At 35.9% G+C, this 22,775-nt stretch overlaps 1 protein-coding gene across 10 annotated transcripts in view; it reads left to right on the top strand.

Annotated features, from left to right (window-relative positions):
• JAK2 (Janus kinase 2) overlaps positions 1-22,775 on the top strand; it is an 88,596-nt gene that overhangs the window by 46,007 nt on the left and 19,814 nt on the right. For all 10 annotated transcript variants that reach the window (XR_013180168.1, XM_054651939.2, XM_054651938.2 and 7 more), the window contains 14 exons: positions 3,280-3,403; positions 4,190-4,307; positions 4,713-4,858; positions 6,017-6,338; positions 8,091-8,210; positions 10,577-10,734; positions 11,442-11,553; positions 13,204-13,390; positions 15,565-15,692; positions 16,193-16,327; positions 17,710-17,797; positions 19,782-19,909; positions 20,677-20,815; positions 22,074-22,225. Coding sequence is in view for 9 of the 10 variants with exons in the window: in XM_054651939.2 (XP_054507914.1) it covers positions 3,280-3,403; positions 4,190-4,307; positions 4,713-4,858; positions 6,017-6,338; positions 8,091-8,210; positions 10,577-10,734; positions 11,442-11,553; positions 13,204-13,390; positions 15,565-15,692; positions 16,193-16,327; positions 17,710-17,797; positions 19,782-19,909; positions 20,677-20,815; positions 22,074-22,225 (2,057 nt within the window). In the remaining variant the exon portion in view is untranslated. The remainder of the gene's footprint in view (positions 1-3,279; positions 3,404-4,189; positions 4,308-4,712; positions 4,859-6,016; positions 6,339-8,090; positions 8,211-10,576; positions 10,735-11,441; positions 11,554-13,203; positions 13,391-15,564; positions 15,693-16,192; positions 16,328-17,709; positions 17,798-19,781; positions 19,910-20,676; positions 20,816-22,073; positions 22,226-22,775) is intronic.

The following is a 22,775-nucleotide window of genomic DNA, read 5'->3' as shown; positions in this document are numbered from 1 at the left end:
ACTGTGTGGGAGAAAGGGTTCCTAATGCCAATAAAGGAGGAGATACAGAAAAACTGTATTTTCTTAGCTGCTTCAGGATAAATGAAGTAGTGAGACTTGTCTGGATGTGAAGCTCTAAAATCATACTGAGGAAAAGAAGACTCTACTTTTTTTTAGGTTTGAAACAGAAGTTTGAAGTATAAACTTATGCTGTGTTGTAGTCTTTTGTGATGTTACTTGACTATACTCAAGTATATATACTATGTACTATATAGTATGAATATACTATATATATATATATATATATACATATTATATATATACTCATTTCTTTAGCCTTATGCAATAAATAAATAAATTTAAAGAGATCTTGTCATTGCAATATTCCAGAAAATTTACTTGATATCCCTTGCAGGAGAATCAAAGCAGTGAAAATTCTGATTAATTATGTCAGAGTCACTATCTTCTCTCTTAATTCCTCACAGATTGAGCTGATAGCATGGTTAATGCAGCGCAAAACTCCAGGGGAGGCTTTTCAGTACCTGTTGTGAATGGCTCTTATGATTTTATTTACCTTCACATACATTTATATTTCTCCTAAGTTATCGCTATTGTTGACATATCTAGGCTTCAGCAGAAGACTTTTATTCCCCACTCCAGTTTTTAGACTTTGATTGTTTCTAGAGAAAACATTTAAATATTGCAGTTTTCTTCACTTTAAAAGACCCTGCAGTTAATAGTGGTGGTAAGAATTACATTAAAAGAAGTTTCTGGTCTCTCTGCTTTTGTCAGATTTTTGTGGACAATTTTCAAGACTCTATTTAATAAAGGCATTTGCTCTGTTTTATAATTGTTGAGCAATTGTTGAACAAAGCAAATTAATAGTTCTAAAGGGGAAGAAATAAAAAAGTGAAACTCCTTTTCTTGAAAAATATGCATGATCTCTGTGTTCTTAAATACTGCCAGTGAATGGTGCAAGTTACCATTCAGAACTATAAATGCCAAAATATGAGGGATGGAAGAGTGCGGAGTTTACTTTTCATACAAAGGAAGACAGGGGGAGGGCAAAATATAAGTATTTCTGATTTGTAGGGGGAGTTCCACGGTCATGTCTTGGTTAAAGTTTCAGAATGGCAATGGTAGGATCTTGGAATCCCTGTGGGGCTTTTTGAGATGTGAGGTGGCATGGTGATTGTGGTGTCTGTAATGTGTTTGGTCAAATACAGCAGCTTAGCATTTGAATTTAAGAATATGGTTTTGAAATGTTGGTCAGTAAGCATACATGGGATGGTTAGTAGTTTGGGTAAATGTATTAGGGAGGCTAACTAGGTCTCACTAGCTCTATAGAAAATATTCAGCATTGCCCTGAATGGTGTTTAGCATCTAGCAATAGTCACGAAACAGGCTAGTGACTGTCACGTACATTACACTGTAATTGATCTGAAATTGTTGGGGATACATACACCACACAGCCGTCAAGCTGCTGAGCTGGTAACTGCTAAGTTACTGCTTTGTGGACAGCTGACATGTGGTATAGTATAGTTCATCCCACTTTACACATCAAATGAGAACCATGTTTAGTTGTACGGGGTAGGTTTCTTTTTAACTCCATAAAAAAATCCTCAAAACTTGGATGGATCAAATATGTAATGCTGCACCATAAATTTGCAACATTTAGAATTACAGCAAATCTTTCAGTTACTTATCACTTCAGTTTTATTCCTGTGGGGGATTGGTTTTGGTTTGGTTTCCCTTTCATTGCCTTATATAATGCTTTCCCTTTCTTTAGTTTCCTGTAAGTCTGACTCCTTTTCTTAGAAAATCATATGTTAAGACCTGCAGTTCTGGTATGTTTTGTAGAGCTTTGGTTTAAGAAGGTGTCAGATGACTGACCTACAGATTTCAGCAGTTTAATCTTCACAAATATGCAACAGAATTCTAGTTCTTAGCCCTCTTACTAGACCCATATAGAAGCAAACCCTTTTTTGTATCAAATTTATTAAGCTAGTTGCTGTTTAAGACTGAAATATGTTTTATTCCAAAAGGCTATGTGGTTTTATATGTGGAATTGTTTGGTTGTTTCTTCTGATTGTTTTACATGCTGTTTAGATGTGGTGTAAGAAATGTGAGGTCTTCCCCTTTCAGTAGTTACCTACATGTGGTTCAGAACAGAAGAAGAAATAAAGGAGTTTTTTTCTGCTCCTGGTTTGTTGCGAGGATTTCAATTCCTTCATTCTAAGTCTTTGAGCTGGGGTGTTGGTATTTTGACTTTTTCCAGAATTCTTTTGTCTCATAATGTCATTTTAAGTTACTTTTATTGTCATTACCTGTTTGTTTTTCCTTTTTTTTTTGCCTTCTTACCCCAAAGTATGTATAAGTTTTCTTTAGCTATGACCTACTGTAACTTTGACATTGTAATTTTTCATCCTACTCTCTGGCCTTTCGACCTGTGTCTCTTTCTGTCTTCAGAATATGCATGTCAATACCTGCAGTTCATCCTTTTGTGCTATCAGTTTTCAGGCAGTTAACCTGTTTTCCAGATCTAACACTGGCATCACAGGGATGCATAACATTGCAGCACAGTACAATGCTGAGTCATAGGCTATGTTTCAGCTGGGAGCATTAAAGTCAAATTAAAATTCTGGTGCTGCTGAAGAGTTGATGCTCAACTGATTTTTTTAGTTTCTAATTAAGTAGGATTGCTTGTCAGTTACCGTTAGCATAAATCAAAGTTGTTGAGGGAAAAAAATATTTTCCAGTTCTGTTTCATTTTAACAGTATATGTTTCGGTTTGTTGCAAACTGAGTTACTAAAATGAAAATGGCTAGTGGTTGTCCTAGTCACTACAATTTTCTTTGTATTGCTTTACTTCTAATTTTTAATCAGTCTAAAATCTTAAAATCAATGCTTAGTTGTAAAATCAATGCTCAAATCAAATGATCTGATTTTGGAAAGGCAGGAAAAGAAGTCTACTGTTGTAAGCTGTTTCTAAACTGGGAGGCTAAGAAGACATTTTATTAAATGCCATACAGAGAAAATGGGAAAATCTTGTCATCTAACAGTGGGTATAGGACAACAGGTGAACAGAATCAGAGCGCATAAAGGAAGAATGAAAAATTTAACCAGCAAAGCAGCCTGCAGGTTATGGGATTGTGATTGCAGTGTTGTTGGCAGTACTGATACCTGTTGCCCATAGTAGTAGAGGACTGTGGCGATCTGCCGCTTTTAACCCACAATATTTTAAAAATATTTTGTGAAAACTGTTTCCTGCTGATGTTTGTTTCTCTGCCCCTCATGTAGGTATCATGCCAGTGTATCATAACATGTTTGCACTCATGAGTGAAACAGACAGAATGTGGTATCCCCCAAATCACATCTTCCATGTGGATGAAACAACCAGGCTCATCCTAATTTACCGGATAAGGTAATCTAAATAAAATGTTGTACACTTTTCATGATAAAACAAGACTGTGTGAGAGAACACAACCAGTATGATATTTAGTTGAACTGTAGTCTCTTAGAAGTTATGGACAGATTGCTGGCTTTTTCTGGAAAACAGGGAGCTAAAAGAATTAAAAATATTGAAGTGATATGAATTTTGTACTTTATTAATTTTCTCTATCCAATGTGTTTACCAGTGTCATATTGAAGAAACAAACAATAAAAATACACTAGAAGTAAAAAGCTTTCTTAATAATGATACATCTTATCTCCTCTGTGCTTGCAGGTTTGAAATAAGTAGTAGTTTCTGAAATGCAGAGTAATTGTCCTGCATAGTCAGACATGTTTCTGCAATGCAACCATTTTTCCCTAACCTTATAATTGAATGTGGACAACTAAAACTGTAGCCACAGTTTTCATTTTGTAAACTGCTTAATTTATTTACATCATATAATTTGGCCCAAATGTTTTTTTGGGAACTGTTTCAAAAGAAGCTGGAAGGCACTAATAAAATTCTCTGTATTCTTATTAGTGAGAATAACTTAGCAAAGGTTCTCATTCCTCTCAGTACAGTTTATCACCTTGCTAGAATACTATGATACTTTAAAATATCAAGAACTGGATCTGAAGTCTTCATTAAGTAACTGGGGTTTCATAGTGCTCCTTCAGATCAGCAACACTAGTTACATGTATTTGAGAGCAGTAAAGTCTGATGCTGGTAACCAAAATATCTGTTTATTAACATTTGCTTGAATTTATTTCCTACCAGGTTTTATTTTCCCCACTGGTATTGCAGTGGCAGCAACAGAGCATACCGGTATGGCGTTCTCCGCGGTGCAGAAAGCCCCGTCCTTGACGATCTTGTTATGTCTTACCTATTCGCACAGGTATGCTTTGCTCTCCTGTTTTTAACTGCAGATTGGTGAGTGTTATTAGCATCTATTCCCTTTCCATCTTCTCCTAGTAATTCTGTAGGCTCTTGAAAGCCTGAAGCCCTCTCAAGCTGGAAATTAAATTCCATGCCCTATTGTGTATTTGGAGAGATGAAGTTCAAAACAGTGCTTCTAAGCATGATAGCAGCTGGTATTCCTTATGAATAAGTACATCTTTTTGTGGATGAAGTAGGTCATTCAGTCTTTAAAGAACCAAGCCAATAAAACCCTCTAAACAAGCCAAATATAAAAAATCAAACAACACAACCACAGCTCCCCCCAACAACTGCACCCCAAACCTCCATTCTTATTAAGCAGCAGTGCACCAGATTTCATTTGCTTTCTTGTGTTCTTTCTCAGTGGCGAGCTGATTTTTTGGATGGATGGGTACAGATGCCTGTTACTCACGAAACACAAGAAGAATGCCTTGGAATGGCTGTTCTAGATATGATGAGAGTGGCCAAAGAAAAGGACCAAACCCCAATGGCTATTTACAATTCAGTCAGGTGATTCCATAATTTGTAACTGTTTCACATCTATCTCATGCTTGTATTTTTGCGCGTTAGTGTGTAGGAGAAGGTGTTCACCTGTTGGCAGTTGATGTGTTGATGTAAAATAGTTACATAATTTTACCTATTATGTAAACTAGAAATGAATAAAAAAATTGTGTCGTGATGACCATTCATGATTTGGAGACATGGATTTGACTCTCTTGATGAAAGGTAAGGCAGCAGCTTATTGTGCAAGAAAATATGTAAGCAATAATTTTAGGTGAGACATCTTCTGGATGTCATCAGATCCAAGCCCCTGTCACGGTCGAATTCAAAGTTAGGTGAAGGGACTCAGGGCCTCATCCAGTCAAGTTCTGAAAATGTCCAGATATGGAGATTCCCCTGTGACTCCTTTGTCCTCTGCATGACCATGGTCATTGTGAAAGATTTTCTCTGTACCTAATCAGTCTCCTCTGTGATACTGATAATCCTCTCTTGTCCTTTTGTATTGATAGATGACAATTAGTAGAACACCATACTTGGGCCTACTTTTCTCCAGGCTGAACAAATCAAGCTCCCATATGCCTCTTCTCTCATGTAATGTGCTCCAGGCTCTAAACCATCTTGGGCAGATCTCTGCTAAACTTTCTTGAGTTTATCAACTCACTTGGGTGTATCAATCCTATCAGTTTCTACTCCAGCTGAGTTAATTCTGTCCCTAACATAGGAACTTCACTGACAACCAACCACAGTTTTTTATTCTACCACCTGTATTTTCAGCCAGGAAATCTGTCCTTTATCCATGTAGTTGCCATGGAGTATCCTCTTTACAATTTCTACACCAAACAGAGCAATTTTGTAACTTCTGCTGCCTTACCTTAGAACTTCTCTAATGAAGGAACAGATATCTTTGAATTATGGAAAATGTGTTATGTAGTTTATGTTGCAATTAAATGAAGGAAAAAATGGAAAATGGAAGAAGACAGAGGGCTCAGTTTGAAAGAACATACCACAGATCTAAGAAAGGACTTTTGTTATCCTACAGTTGTAAAAATAACAGTACATTTAGAAAAGGTCTTTTCAATGTTGATTTGTTCAACACAGAACTAATTATCTTTGCTGGATTTAATGGATAAAATTAGTAGCTTTTTTTGTCTGGTTATGTATTCACAGCTACAAAATGTTTTTACCTAAGTGTGTGCGAGCAAAAATCCAAGACTACCACATTTTGACGCGAAAAAGAATAAGGTACAGGTTCCGCAAATTTATTCAACAGTTTGGCCAATGCAAAGCTACTGCCAGAAACTTGAAACTTAAGTATCTCATAAATCTGGAAACCCTTCAGCCTGCCTTCTATTCAGAGGTTTTTGAAGTAAAAGAACCTGGTGGAAGTCCTTCTGGAGAGGAAAGTTTTGCAACCGTTGTAATAACTGGAAATGGTGGAATTCAATGTTCAAGGGGAAAACTTAAGGACTGTGAGACACTTGGAGAGCAGGTAATTTTAAAAAATTATTTTAATAACTTGTTACGGAACAGAGTAGTAAGCTTGTTTTAGAAGTTCTGATTTACCTCAAGCAAAGTTGGTAAGCAAATTTTACTTCACAATGGCATATAAAAAATGTGAAAATGTAATGACCATGCCCCCAGGTGTAGATAAAATGCAGAAATTCCCCAAATCTTCTTTGAAAGCAGTGATCTAAGGACTCCAAACAAGAGGCAAATTCTCCTATACCTCTTTCCTGCTGCAGTTAGAAACCTACCAGTGTCTCAGTTAGCAAATTTAAAATGACATCTGTGTGATTGTGGAGTCCCTATAGTCTTTCTTCAGGAATTAGGTGCTTAGTGGTTCCTATAAGTGCTAGTAATCACATACGGCTGCATTTTTATTTATCGATATTATTTTGTGTGTGTGTGTGTGTGAGATTTCCCATCATGACTGTTCATTATGTTGAGTTTACCAAAACCTGATAGAAACTCAAAACAGTGTACATTGAGAGTGTGGGAGTTATGCAAAGGTAAAAGTAAAGGCAAACTGGAGTATGTGTGTTGTTTTCAAAATAATTTCATTGGTTTGGTAATTTTGATTTGTAATATGTAGCAGACAAGACCAAAGTACAAAAAGTTGCATTTCTATAGTGTGCTGTAATAATTTGTAAAAAATTCTATATGCTAGTGGGGTTTTTCAATACTTAGCAAAAAGTAAATCTGATTACATGCCCATATTTTTTGAAGTGTGATGTTCTTGGAATATTTGTAGATTGACAATTACTTCATTAATAGTTGCTATGTATCAGCCCTCTGCCTTCCCTAATTTTCCTGTAAATGCAAATTGCTCTGACAGGAGCTGTAATAAACGTCAGATTCTGCAATTTCCAGTTTTAGGTGTACAAAGTGTATGCGTACTATGCTGTTTGGGCTTGGCAACCAAGCCTTTAGTAAGCATAGCATTTGAATGAATAATGTTTTTTATAAAGATTGCCAAATTATTTTTTCATAATTAAAAATATTATCATCCTATTATTGACAGACACTGCATATATTTTCACTGGTAAAGAAACTATGTATAAAGTTGGTTTTGAAAACCGGATTAATTAATATGGATGCTTGTAAACATGATTGTAACTTGTTTCAGTAAGCTTTACCGATGAATTGTTATTTAGATACTGAACTGAAAAATAATTTTTATTTATTTGTATGTAATGACATATGTGGAGTAGATTGTGAAGAAATTTGTTTTGCAAGTTTACATTTTCACCAACCAGAAGAACAAGTAGATAGGACTTGAGAGGACTACTGTACATTTTTCTTCATCCAGCTACAGATTTGCAGCTTGTATCACTTTGAATGAGGTTATGACATTTTGTATTGTTAACAGGCTTTCTAAACCTCTTTAATCAGGATGCCAATAATAAGCTCACAAAAAAAAACCTTCTCAAAAAAGTAATCTAAATGTTCCACTGTTCATAAAATACTACAGAGTGAAGAAATATCTACAATGATAAAAACCCAAGCTCATATGTGGATATTTCTTTTCATGGTTCCTGGATCTCTGTCTGTTCTTCAACTTATGTTCCTAGTCATGATTCCATAAAGGAAAAAATCCTTTATTTGCTTGTAATTGGCATGTTTAAGGTTTTATAATCCTCTTTGTTAGCTTACAAGTTCAGAATTGTAGAATGCTACAAATAGGTGAGGATTTTTAATTGCCATTTATGTTATTATTGAAATTATATGATATTTGTTGCAGGATTTACAAACATACTGTGATTTTCCTGATATCATTGATGTCAGCATTAAACAAGCGAGCCAAGAAGGCTCCAGTGAGAGAAGAATTGTCACCATTCACAAACAAGACAGCAAGAATCTGGTCTGTTTACTTTGGTTGCTGTTCTTTCTGATAGATAATGCTTTGAGCAAGCTGTGTGATTGTTGTATGCATAGTATTGTATAATCCATAATTACATTAATAAGCATGAGATAAAACTAAACATTATCAGCAGTGTAAGGGGTGTTATCAGAACACTAATGGTTTTCTGCATTCAAAGCTATGTGCTTGAAATGAAATAGAAGTAGATGTTTATATCTGAGGAAAATTTCTGGTACACAGACTGGTTCTTTTGTTTATTAGTCTTAAACCTGAGTCCATGGTTTCAGTTCTCAAGTGTGCTGTTTCCATGGTGTCCTGATAAGCTGTCTGCTAGAGACCAACACATTCAAAAAAGCTTCAAAATGTTCTGAGGAATGATGATACAAAATAAGTATCAGGACAAAATTAATGTTACTGCTTTTACTGTGAAGAAGATCTTAAGAAAGTGTTTTATACCCAAATGTAAAAAGTTTTTTACTTGAACTACAACCTTGCATTTGAGTTAGGCTTTCTAGCAGGCATAACTATCACAGAATTGTGGGGTGGGCTGATCCTGGCTGGGCACCAGATGCCCACCAAATCTGCTCTAATCACTCCCCTCTTCAGCTTGAACAGAGGAGAGAAAATGCAATGAAAGGCTTGTGGGTCAAGATAAGGATAGATATCGCTGACGTATTAACCATCATGGACAAAACAGAATTGACTCAGGGAAATTAATTGAATTTGTTTCAGAGTAGGGTAATGAGAATAAAAAATCCTAAAAATATTTTCCCACCACCCCTCCCTTCTTTATGGGCCAACTTTATTCCTTATTCTCTACTTCCTTCCCCTCAGCAGTGTAGAGCATTGAGAAAGGGAGGTATGATCAGTTAATTGCATGTTGTCCTTGCCTCTCAGTCTTCCTCAACTCATCCCCTGCTCCAGCAAGGGATCCCTCCAATGGTGGAGAGTCCTTCATTTACTTCTCCAATGCAAATTGTTTCCACAGGGTGCAGTTCTTCATGAACTGCTCCAGGGCTGGTCACTGCCACAAAGTGCAGTTCTCCAGGAACAGGCTTCTCCACAGCTCCATAGTGGCTCATGGGGCCACAAATCCTGCCAACACCTATGTTTCCCTGTAGGCTTCCCATGGGCTCACAACCTCCTTGAGGCACATCCTTCTTCTGTGACTTGAGGTTCTTCATGGGCTGCAGGGGGATCTCTGCTGCACTATGAACTTCCATGGGCTGCAGAGGCATAGCTGCCTCACCATGGTCTGCACCATGGGCTGCAGTTGTTTCCAGGTCCTGGTCCTCTTAAAAAGGAGTTTAAAGACACTAAATTCTTGACACTTACTCAAAAACATCTCTTTTTATTGGTCTCTAGCAAAGAACTTGCCCAATAATTGTGTTCAGCTAAGTATGTCTCTGGTGTCACAGGCAAACACATACTAAAGCCTGTTCTCTTGGGTTACCCTACTGAATGAAACCTAGGGTGACTCAGAAAATGCTTCTCTGTTTTTGTTTTATTTGCAGCAATTAATATGTTGTTGCAGATTAATGTAATTTTTTCCCTGCTGTTATCTGTTAATCATACTGTGCATAAGACCTTTTTTCACACCCATTTTCCTTTGACCATACGATTTTTCTCCCTGCTCCTCTCCAGTGTACCAGTCTTCATAGTAGTAAAAGGTCATCTTCTGTCTGTGATCTACCTGAGGATGCCAGTTTTTGCTAACTAGTAATTAAGTTTTCAGGCAGGTACTTTCCTGGAGATTTTTCTTTTCTGCTTGAAGGCAGACATATAAATCTTTGATAAGTGAAGGCTTTCCTTTAGGGAAATGAACCAGACTGTATTGGCAGTGCAGTAGGTATCTGCATGCTGACTTGTATCTACTTGTTTTTCCCTTTCAAATGCTTTCATATTGACATTCCTCTGCTGTTTCATCTATTTAGATTAAGGGGTTTTGTTTTTAAGGCAGATTTCATAGAATCGTGGAATGGTTGGAGTTGGGAGGGACTTTAAAGATCAACTGGTTCCGACAACCCTGCCATGGGCTGGGACACAGTTCATTAGAGCAGATTGCTCAAAAGCCTGTTCCAGTTGTAAGGCATCCACAGCTTCTCTGTTTTCTTTGGTTTGGATTTGATATTGAGCTCTGTTTTCTTTGGTTTGGATTTGATATTGAAAGTTGGTATCAAGTTTTGAATCATAACAAGAAGGTAGAAGGTACAAACAGTTAAAAACTGCTTTTATTAATGACTTTAATGTGCACATATATGCATATCTTTTATAGCATTAGCATATTCAGGAATTTTTTATTGCCTATTAAAAATTGAAATTCTCTCTCCCTCCCTGCCCCACATTGTTCTCTGGCAATTGAACAGGAGGCTGAATTTCAGTCATTAAGAGAAGCTCTCTCCTTTGTATCATTAATTGATGGATATTACAGATTAACAGCAGATGCCCATCATTATCTCTGTAAAGAAGTAGCACCACCATCAGTCCTTGAAAATATCCAAAGCAACTGTCATGGGCCAATTTTGTAAGTATTTTTTTTACTAATATGACAATTCAATATTTTTTTGGAAGATGAGCTTTAGTTGTCTGTGAACTGTGGTAGGCATCTTAAAGTGTTTTTAATTGCATTTATGTAACTAAAATGCTTTATATTTTTCATCTTATTTTTCACTTGTAAAATACAGTGCCTTTGTGACATGTTTTAAAAATTAAGTGGAAAGATAATTCCTTGATAGGGATAGAAATAGTGAGTTAGCAAGGCTTGTTTAAAAGGAAATTAGTTCTTATAATAATAATGAATGTCTTTTATTTGAGCTCTTTTTTCTTGTTAGCCGTTTTCCTGGTTAAACCCACCTTTTTCAGCCACACAAATGTTTTGCTAATTTAAGCTTATTTGTTAGGTAATTTTATTATAGCTTCTTTCATAATGCATGTTGAAAATCATATCATAAGCTGTGGCAAATATGCTTTTTTAGCCCTTAACATTTCTTATTGGATAAATAAGTGTGATGGTTTAGTATGAAAAAATTTTAATATGCTGCTCTCTCTTTAAGCAATCACCCTATATACTGGAAAATAAAGGGCAGAGAGATTATCTTAAAGAAAGCTGTACAAAATTGAAAGTTTTAATTATTGTTCTATTAGATATTTGTTAATATTGCTCATTATTCAACATCTTATCTATCTGCATTTTGCAATTATGCAATATTAAACATTTTCTTTTTACTGCAGCATGGACTTTGCTATCAGTAAACTGAAGAAAGCGGGTAATCAGACTGGTTTCTATGTCCTTCGCTGCAGTCCTAAAGATTTTAAAAAATATTTCCTTACCTTTGCTATAGAGGTTTGTATTCTGTCTTAGTGCCTATTAAATTTTTGTTGTGATATAACAATGAGCCTGAGATGTTCAGTAAATTATTCTGAATTTTCCTCCAGAATGTTTGTCTGGTATGTATATTCTATAGCTACTTTTGTCAGACAAGGCAATTTTCAGGGTCTTGTGAGAAACGTCAGAGTTGATACAGAATTGCTAATGCACATGCCACATGCCTTGGAGACCAAGGGAAGAGAGCTTAAGAGTTCTGGAGATAATGACATGGATCTTGGGACTGTGATGTTGGGGTAAATATTTGAGAGATGGAGCTGGAGCAATCTGATGGGTTTTCTGTTTTTTTAATGTTTGGGGATTTTTACTTGAGTTTTTCCCTGGGTTTTCCACATACCTCCTCCCCCGTCACAAGTGGGGCTTCATTAGATTGGGTATACAGACTTTGACAATCTGAGAGTGCCTCCTTCAGAGGTTCTTCTGGGTTTGGGTATTGTCCTCATCCCCAGTACTGGGCCAGCCATATTATTTGGCAGCTGTTACATCAACACAAATCTCCTGGGTATTTCTGTTGTTAGCTAGAGAGAAAGCCACCCTGGAAATGCATATGTTACTTAGAGAAGCAGATGTACCTGTTCTCTCTGGCATTGCAGCTCGTGATGATATAATGCTTTATTATTGCTGTTAAATAATTTGATGATCTTTTTTCAAGAATGGCTTATCTTTATTTACATTAGCAGAGCTCCCTTTGTGTTTTTTGCTAGGAAAGGTAGTACTAGAATTTTCCTGCTGGTATAGGAGGAAGTTTGCTAATACTATCAGAGACAGGTACATCTCTGAAAATGACCAAGTAATGCTGATGTGTGAATGGAGAAATGTTATGTCCAGTCAATGAGGTATGTTTGGTAGGGAATTTCATAGACAAAGAAATCAGTTCCTGAACAAGCTTAGAAAGGCAAAGTTGAGAGTCAAGCTTGTGAGAGAAGACTACCATTGCCTTTAAGTGACTTTACTGCAACTTTTTTTTTTCCCTGAGGCTTGTGCAACTCATTGGAAGATGTTTTATATTCAAAATTTGTTGAAACATTTGTTGCAGGATTGAGATACAGGATCACAAAAGCACTATTAATAGTTCATCTTGCTTAAAAATGTTTAATGGTATCTTTTCAAGAGTCTTTGTGAAAAAATTCAGTGCATATTAAAAACACATATTAGGAAGTAATTTCCTAGAACTGTGCTGGAGATGACATGCAAGCAAAATTACAGCTGAGATCTCCAAATGCCTGCCAAACAAACATGGAGCATAAGCATTAGGGCTATTGCTTCCAGCAAAATTTTGTTTTGATGCAGCCCTGTGTCAGGGTGAATGAGCTTTCCGTAATAGCTCTAAAGGATTTTTCCTGGGATCCATTATCTGTTTTCTCAGCTCCATCTTTTCAGATTTCATTAACATTTGTTTTTCTCTAGTATCAACATGCTAGTTCCAGTGATGGGAGTAGAGTCATATTTTCTCAGAATCAATATTACATAGTGAGAACAAAATAACAAATTATGATCATATTTTACTGAAGCATCCTTTCTCTAATTAGTAGAGTGCTATACATTTAGATAAGCTTTCGAATATTAAATATTAATCAATTTCATTTTTAATGGAAATATTTTCTGCAGCGTGACAGTACTACAGATTATAAGCACTGCTTGATTACGAAGAATGAGAACGGAGAATATAATCTTAGTGGAACCAAGAGAAGTTTTAGCAATCTTAAGGATCTCTTGACCTGTTACCAGACAGAAACTGTCCGTTCAGACAGCATAATTTTCCAGTTCATCAAATGCTGTCCTCCAAAACCAAAAGGTAAGAGAGAGATTATTTCTAAGCAGAAAGTTTTCTATTTTCTAGATTAAAGACTTAAAAATAAGTTAATACTAAATGACTCTCAGGTAGATGCATGATACAAAACTGGGAGGAACTATTGGTACCCTTGAAGGCAGGGAAGCCTTTTAAAGAGACCTCAGAGAATGGGGCAATGACCTATCATACGAAGTTTCATATGAAGGAAAATGCCAGATTCTGAAGCTCGGATGGGGCAACCCTGGCTGTACAGATTGGGGAATGAGTTGCTGGAGAGCAGTGCCATGGAAAGGGACCTGGAGCTTCTGGTCTGTGGCAAGCTGAACATGGGTCAGCAGTGCCTTGGCAGCCAGGAGAGCCAAGCATGTCCTGGGGGGGCATCAGGCCCAGCATGACCAGCTGGGCAAGGGAGGAAATTGTCCTGCTGTGCTCTGCACTGGGGCAGCCTCACCTCAAGTGCTGGGGCAACTCTGGGTGCCACAATAAAAGAGATATAAAGCTACTGGAGAGTGGCCAAAGGAGGGCCATGAGGATGGTGAAGGATTTGGAGGGGAAGCTGTATGAGGAGTGGCTGAAGTCATTTTTTCTGTTCAGCCTGGAGAAGAGGGGAATGAGGAGACACCTCACTGCAGTTAAAACTTCCTCATGAGGGGAAGAGGAGGGGCAGGCACTGATCTCTTCTCTGTGGTGACAGTGACAGGACCCGAGGGAATGGCCTGAATCTGTGTCAGGGGAGGTTTAGGTTGGGTATTAGAAAAAGCTTTTTCACCCAGAGAGTGGCTGGGCACTGGAAGAGGCTCCCCAGGGCAGTGGTCACAGCACCAAAACTGACAGAGTTCAAGAAGTGTTTGGACAATGCTCTCAGGCATGTGGTGTGACGCTTTTGGGGATGGTCCTGTGCAAGGCCAGGAGCTGGACTTGATAATCCTTGTGGTCCCCTCCAACTCAAAATGTTTTGTGATTCTGTGATACATTTGCGTGGGGTTTTTTTAATTTCACTGATCTATTTATTCATCTTCTTAGTCATAGTTTCCAGTCATGGTGTCTGCAAAATTTTTGTGTAAGATAATCTTCAAGAAGCAATCATGGTAACATGATTTTTCTGTAAGATAATCTTCAAGAAGCAATCATTTTGCTTCGTGATTAGAAGCAAAACTGGTTTCTTAATTGCAGCGGATTGTGTGCAGCAGCATTTCTTCTTATGTCAAGTGTTTTCATGTCTTGAGAAGGAAAGAGCTACTAAATGAATAATTTATCACTGAGAATACTTCCATAGGCAATGGAACCAACAATGTCAGTGAATTTCTGTCATTGTTGATCTTAGCTGAGCTAGGTCAAGTCTGCAGTGTGGTTTCAGCTCCTTTTTAACACTAAAAAAATACACATGGAATAGGGCTTCTGCCTGAGGAGGGGATTTTTCTTGCATTTGCATTTAATTTTTTTCCCTGCCTTTGATACTCATATCTTTCTGCTTTATGAAATCTTTAAATATCTGCCCTCCTAAGTAGTACTACATACAGTTTAATATTGTCTTTGTCTTTATCAAAGTTCTTATTTAAAGACAAACTTGCCAGAACAGACTGTATGATACAACTTTTACTTCTCTCAGATTTGATTGAAAATAGTCAATGGATTCAAAACCTTAGAAATGATGTTAACAAGTAAATATGCATGTACATTATAGAGAATAAATTTTTAACATTATTCCATTAAAATAAAAAATTTATATGCATCAGAATGATAAATTATTGAATAAATATAATTGTGGATATGAGCAGATACCCACAAAGACATACTTTTCAGATTTAGTTTTAGTATAAGACTAGATTGACTTTGTATTATAACAGAAGGTAATTGACATCCCCTTTTCTATCCGCAGTTGTTATTACAAATAGTGCAGCAGTTAAAATGTGAAAGGAGCTAGGAATATTTTCATAATGTTTATCAAAAGAAACATAAAACTCATGAGGGAACCTAGATGATTTTGCTGATTAGAAAATATCAGAGTCTGATTTCAGTTTAATGCTGTGTGGCTTTTAAAATACACTGATCTCAATGTGATATCTTGTTTGTGTTGAATCAGGAGCCCTCATTAGCAACCCTTCTGAAACAGTATTGGTTTAGTTTTATATTTTACAAATTTACTTTGGTTTTCCTTTCCCTCTTTCTTCTCCCAGATAAATCAAATCTCCTAGTCTTCAGAAGCAATAGTGTTTCTGATGTACCTTCATCACCTATGCTACAGAGACACAATAATGTCAATCAGATGGTTTTTCACAAAATCCGTAATGAGGACTTGATATTCGTAAGTCGGTTTGTTGCTTTTTCTACTGCAGATTTTGGGTTTAATATGCACCAATTTTTAAAAACCTAGGTGTATGTTTAAAGGAATCTTACCCGAGCTAGGAGATTTTGCTGTAATCTTTCCTTAGAGTTGTGGAAAATAATTTATTTTATTTTTCAGTAATGCAAATAACTATTTTTTTTATAATTAAGAAGCATTGTTTTGACTGCAATAACAGTTATTTGGTTCTAGAGATGTCTAAATACATATTTAATGGAATTGCTTCCTCTTGGTTCTTGCAGCAAGTTGTTTTCTGAGATCCTTGAGTAATCAATAAAAGACAAGCAAAAATTTAAGATGTTTCTGATATAGTTGCTTCCTTTCTTTCTCGGCTGGACTCTACACCCAGCACACCTCTAAAGACTTGCATATGCTTATACAGGGGGGAGTTCTAAAGATGTCTTTTAAAACAGGCAGATATTTTTGATTTTATTTCTGTCTGTATCCTTCCTTCCTTTTAGGAGGAGAGTCTTGGACAGGGCACATTTACTAAGATTTTCAAAGGTGTAAGGAAAGAAGTAGGAGACTATGGCCAGCTCCATCAAACTGAAGTTCTTTTAAAGGTGCTGGATAAAGTGCACAGAAACTACTCTGAGGTTGGTGTGATTGTTGACTGCTATATAACATTTGTCCATGCTATGCTGAGCATTACTCTTCTTCTTTTCATAAGCATTACGCATTTACTTCATAAATTAGTATTTGTGTGGTATAGAGTTCTATGTTGAACCAAGCTCATGTTAAACTCAAGCTCATGTGACACGGGGAATATGGATTTGAGACTGGCTTTGGGAAGTACACCTATGTACTTTATTTCCCCTGTTCCCACCACCTGTGAAAGAATTCAGAACTACCCATTGAGATCTGAAGAACAAGTAATTTATACAATTAAAGTACCAGAGGAGGGGTAGTATGGCCACAGGATTGTCTTAACCAGTAAATTCATTATTTACAGACAAGGGACCATTTATGGAAAAAAACTTCCTCTGGGTAGACTGTCTTCAGATTTTCCAATAAAATCAAGTAATCAGAAGTATTTATGTATGAGAAAAACTTGCCATACATGGATTCACCCATAATCACTGAGCCTTCTCACTTTTTGAGTGATGGTTTTAGCAGACCTGAAATGCTTTTGTGCACAAACTAATAAACTGGTAGTGTAATCAATCCCAAGACTCTGTATGTGAGAACTGAATTTCACAAGATGTAGTAATGTTTATTATAGTAATGTAACTTTATAATACTGCTTTTGATAACGTAGGTAATAAATTTGTATTATAAAGTATGAATCACTTACTAAAAGTTCAGAGGATAAAATAAAGATATAGTCACCTGAAGGAAAATGTTCTCATTTTCACTTCACTTTGTTGGGTGAATAACCAGTACACAAGCAAGTGTAGGTGGAGGTGCCACTGAACAGAATAAAAAAATAAAGCAAGCAATAAAAGTATTTGAAACTTTCCTGAAAAAGTTGGAGAAGGTCTTGCAGTAGTGGATGAATTACATAATAATTTTTGTGTTTTAACTTAATAATGTGCTACAAAGAAATCAATTGGAAACTGAACAGTGCATATGGCAGAATAAATTAGAAAGTGAATAGTTATGATAAATTTGCCTTCAATTTACCTAGGTAATTGACACTGAAAAAAAAAAAAAAAGATTATTTTAAAAATGTTGAGATACACTTGCCAGCAGAGAAAAAGAGGTTGTTAACCTATCTGTACTGTGTACTACCAGTTATTTAAAAAAAGAAAATTAGGAAAAAAACTCCATGACAAAAACACTGAAGCAAAAACAAACCAAGCAAGAAACAGTTGCCAAACACAAACCAACAACAATATAAAATATGTTACATAGGGTCTTTGCAAAGAGATAGTTGAAATGTTTTTAAAAAATTGTTTTAGTAAATTTATTATAACTTTGGGGCTTTGTTTTTACTGATGTATTTTCTTTCTCAATCTCTCCCTCTCCTTCCAAAAAGTCCTTTTTTGAAGCAGCAAGTATGATGAGCCAGCTTTCTTACAAACACTTGGTGTTAAATTATGGAGTCTGTGTTTGTGGAGAAGAGAGTAAGTAGAAATTAATTATTTTTTTACCAATTTTTATACGTCTCTATTAGAGTTTGACATTGTTTTTGGATAAAACCAGAGAAAAACCAAACAAAACAGCAGAAGTTCAACACCAGCTGGACAGCTAATACATGTTCATGCTGCTGCAGTATTAGCCTTGGTATCTGAGCGCTAGTTAATAGTAAAAACAAAGAAAAGGGAAAATTGTTTAAAGTACAGTCAGTGTGAATAGTAACCTCTGTAGATGACTCAGTCATGTCTGTTCTGTCTGAGATGAGTTTTGCTGTGCCTCTGGAATGAAGTGGCCAGAAAAATTGCATCCTTACATTATATCAGCTGTGGTTAGCTAGAAAGGGAGGTACTCTGCTACCCAGAAAAATCTTCATTAACTGTGATTAGAAACAGACATCGCTGCCTTTTACCACCTGTGCTGACTTTATGAGCACAAATATAACTTTGAGAAGTTTGGTTTAGAGATCCCATTCTGAAAACATGAGGTCCTGGTAATTCAGCAAACACACTACAAAATTTTAGCAGCAGTAAAATGTTTGCGTTGTCTTCAAAAGTTTAATGTCTTTCCAGTTTAGCTTACAGCTTTGTGACTATGTATTAATAAGATTTTTTTAAGAACACCTGAAATACATTTATACCATCTTGAAATGAAATCTTAATTTTGGATGGTTGCCATATGCTAATTGGTCTTCAGATATGACTGCTGGATCTCACTTTGACATTTTTTCTTCTTCATTCAGTCTTTGGGCTGAAATGTCAGTTTGCCCAAAACCCTTTATTTTCTGTGATTAGAAATTTGTATGAAAGGAAGCATTTTATAATTGTATGGGCATATTAGGTAGGTGGTTACCTTCATTAGGGAGAAAGAATTTCCAAAAGAGACGGTGGATTCAGTAATCAGAATTTACCTCTGTAATCAGAAATTACCTCTCATACAAGGCTGGAAAAGGCACAGCATTATGTTTGGCCAAGACAACCACATGGGTTTTTTGTATTTTATTCATTTTACCACACACACACACATATAGGGACGATATATAAAATTTCAGTTAGATCAAGTTTATAATTGAAGAGAAGTAATTGAAAAGCAAGAGGTATATGGTTACATATTTCACCTTTAGATCATAGCTGTCCTCTAGGAATGATTCTCTTTCTGAAGGTAAGAGACTTACTACAGTTTTAAGGCTGTTTATTGATTCAGCGGTTTACACACTTGATGTACAAATTCGATAAAAATTGTTTCACATAATTGCAAAAAAAAAGTATTTGCTGTCTCTAAAATGAATTTGTTAAAAAAAATCTGGGGTTTTTTGTTACAGTGAGATAATACTAGTAGCTTCAATGTGAGCATCTTGCAGCTGAGGGCAAGGATTCAGTCATGTGATTTGAAATTGTTGTGTTGAAAGTGATGAAGATGGCGGTTCTTGCTTCTGATGTAATTTGCTAGATGGCTGCATGAAGGCATATGTCATACACATATGCACAATTTTAGGGCAAATACTTGTCTGTTTTCAAGCAAAGCATCTTTTGTCAATAAAGCATTGCATTTTCCAGTAAGAATATAGATAGTAGACAACTATGAAGTGAATGACTTGAATGTTATTCAGCTCACCACATTGATAGTGCTGTACACTACTATGCTTCATCAACAGTTACATTATTGTGCCTTTCAGGTGAGGGTGGAAAGATGCTCACTGGATTTTAACCTAATCTGTAAAAGATTAAATCTAAATAATTAACCCTAAAAGATTAAATCTAGTAAGAAGAAATTAGGTGAACTTCCACACTCTGAAAAAGTATAAAGAACATAGAATATTCATGGCAGTACTCAGATACCACAGAAGTTGAAATTTATAGTTAGATCACCAACAAGGTATCAAAAGAAGTGTACTATTAAAGTCATTAATCTGCCCTGAAATTTTATTATTTGTTGTTGGTTTTAATTGTTACTCTTTTTATCATTATGAATCAGACATCCTTGTACAAGAATATGTAAAATTTGGATCCTTGGACACATACTTGAAAAAGAACAAAAATGTTATCAACATTTTGTGGAAGCTGGAAGTAGCCAAACAGTTGGCATTAGCCATGCATTTTCTGGTAAGTGGTTCTGTTTCGTTAATTGCAGAATTCAAGTGATTCTGACTAATGTATGTAGAAAGGCTGAGCTATTACCTGAATTCTTAAAACTCTGGAGGGTTTTGATAATGGATTGGCCATATACCAGCTATTTAGTAGATATCCAGAGACAGACTTTGTATCTTGAACAAAGTGTAGTTGAATGTCCATTCTTTTTTAATGCTTTATGTTTTAGCATGAAATATAAACACATTTGCAGTAGTGCTTTCCCCCCACCACCCCCACAAATCAGTCCTTTCTGGGCTTCCCACCTCAGCTCACAATGCTGAACATAAACTATTTCCTGGTAGTGTTAATACTTAACCACTGGGAGGGGAAAACACTGTACTGTTCACTCTGCTAGTGCATTCTTCTTGGGTATTAGGTCTCAACCTTACAGTCTTTCCAGTTAAATATAAAGGCCATTATTCAAGACAGGATATGTTACTAGAAAGGTCTTTCCTTTAACAATATTTAAATATTCCTCTATTAATTTTAAGTGGATGGATGAGCATTCTTCTGAGTTCAAAAATGTCAAATTGTTTCAGACTTTAGGCAAATAACAAAAATTGGCTGAAAACTGTAAATTTGAGAGAAACTGGTGGAGTACCAGGAGTTTGGTCAACTTAATCTGTGATCATTATTTTATTTGCTGATGTTTCCCTCATGCTGTACAGTATTTGTTTTTAAATATCTCTTCAACAGTAAGACTTTTGGGCAGTTTGTAAAAGATGTATTTCTGTTTATAGGAGGACAAAGGCCTTGTTCATGGGAATGTCTGTGCAAAAAATATCTTGCTTATCAGAGAGGAAGACAGGAAGTCTGGAAACCTCCCATTTATAAAGCTAAGTGATCCTGGCATCAGTATTACAGTTTTGCCAAGAGATAGTAAGTCTTTGCATCAACTTTCTTGTTCAATGCTTCTGACTTGAAAAATAAGTTTAGGGGTGGGGTTTTTGTTGACCACCATCTAATCTAATTCTGTCATAGTAAGTTCCTTGATCTGTGTGTCATTTTATAATTATCGCTACAGTCTTAGCCAAGCAGTTTTGAGTGTACCTTTTAAATTAGCAAACAGCTACAGGAAATAAGGCCACAGTTCTCCATTGTGTGAGCTTTTTTCCCTGCTGTTCTCATTTTCAACCCTGTTTCATTGGTAGTGGTATTGTTATATTTTATTGTAAATATACAATATAGTCTCTTACATTTGCAGATAACTGCTGAACTTAGTGTCTTGTAATTGATCAAGAACTTTCAGAACTGAAACCAAATGCACTTTTGAAAATGCTGACTGGCAGTTAAAAATCATCTTCAGTTCATTTCTTGGTGAATACCTAGAGCTGGTTGATGATGTTAAAAATACTGGGTTATCATCCACTCTTAAGACTGTTCCAATGCTTTACAAACAGCGTAATTAACTAAATGGAAAATGTGTGCAAGGTTGTTATGCTAATGGAATGGAAGTAACCTTACTATTGCTTTTATGGTCTTTCTTTTTAATGAAAACACTTCTTACTTGGTACTTTTTATGGTATCTAACAGCTTGTATATAGTGCAGTGTCATTATTTGCCAGCAAACTATTTAAATTCTCCCTGTTTTAATATGAAGCTTACATTATTCTTATGAGATCTCATTTTAAGGAGCTCTTAATCCAAATCAGTACAATCCCATATTTTAACTTGTTACTACAGTCAATAGCAATAGCTTAAAAATCACATAGTGTAAAATTCCTTTTTATGGTGCCTTTTGCTGTGCCATAATATGCCAACCACTAGCAAAGTATCTTTTATTCATTGATGTCTTAGTTGTTTGTGATAGCTGTTGAGTCTTGGTAAGATTGGAGAAATAGAGAAATCACAGAACAAATGTAATATGGAAATTATATTAAGGCAATTTTATACTTTTAGGCTTATTTTACAGTAAAACAAATGGATCTCCCTCTTTGATTCACAAATATTATTTTAATTTTTGCCCATATTCCATAATTTGATTTTCTTTGTGGGAACAAATACTTGGAAAAATATTATTAGTACATTGCAATGAAATACCTGTCTGTATTAAAGTAATTTTTACCAAATCAAAATGTTAGGGAATTTTATGGTATCATTATTTATCTTAACAAGTTTTCTTTGTGTGATTGCACAGTCCTTCTTGAGAGAATACCCTGGGTTCCTCCTGAATGTATTGAGAATCCCAAACAACTAAGCCTAGCCACAGACAAATGGAGTTTTGGTACCACTTTGTGGGAAATCTGCAGTGGAGGAGACAAACCTCTGAGTGCACTAGATTCTTCTAGAGTAAGTATTACTGGGTCTGCAGTCATAGCAGTTCTTTGAACACTTCTAATTTAGAACATCTACTGTTGTAACCATATGAGCATGTAAAGTGGTGTGGCCTATGACCACTGCAGGAAAAAGACATATTTGCTTGTAGGTAATAACCAGAAGAGATGATTTGAAGTTTGTTTTTATGTTGTTTATTTTGATTTTTACGGGGACAAGTGTCAGTATTATCTAGTTCATATTTTTGTTGCTTTGTTGCAGCAGTATATCACTTTAAACAGAAAAGTACTCATAACAGTGTGCATGGATTTTAATTAGCATTCTTGTAATTGAACATCTTAAATACAGCAGTACTTTGTGTGTTGCAACAATTCTATTTTAGCTAAATGAGCAATGTTAACTTTTATCTCAGGTAGGGGCAGGAGATGGAGGAGAAACACATTCCATAAAAAAACTAATTCATATGTATTTGCTTCTTTAGTTGCAAGCAAAAAGAATACTTCACTATGCCACAAAAGTACTAATAGAATTACTTTTGTAAAGGTACTGTAACCTTCCCATAAAG

Source organism: Agelaius phoeniceus, chromosome Z (genome assembly GCF_051311805.1).
Source record: "Agelaius phoeniceus isolate bAgePho1 chromosome Z, bAgePho1.hap1, whole genome shotgun sequence".
Taxonomy (NCBI): domain Eukaryota; kingdom Metazoa; phylum Chordata; class Aves; order Passeriformes; family Icteridae; genus Agelaius; species Agelaius phoeniceus.
Note: the sequence above shows the minus strand (reverse complement) of the source record. Positions and strands in the feature narration are given on the sequence as shown.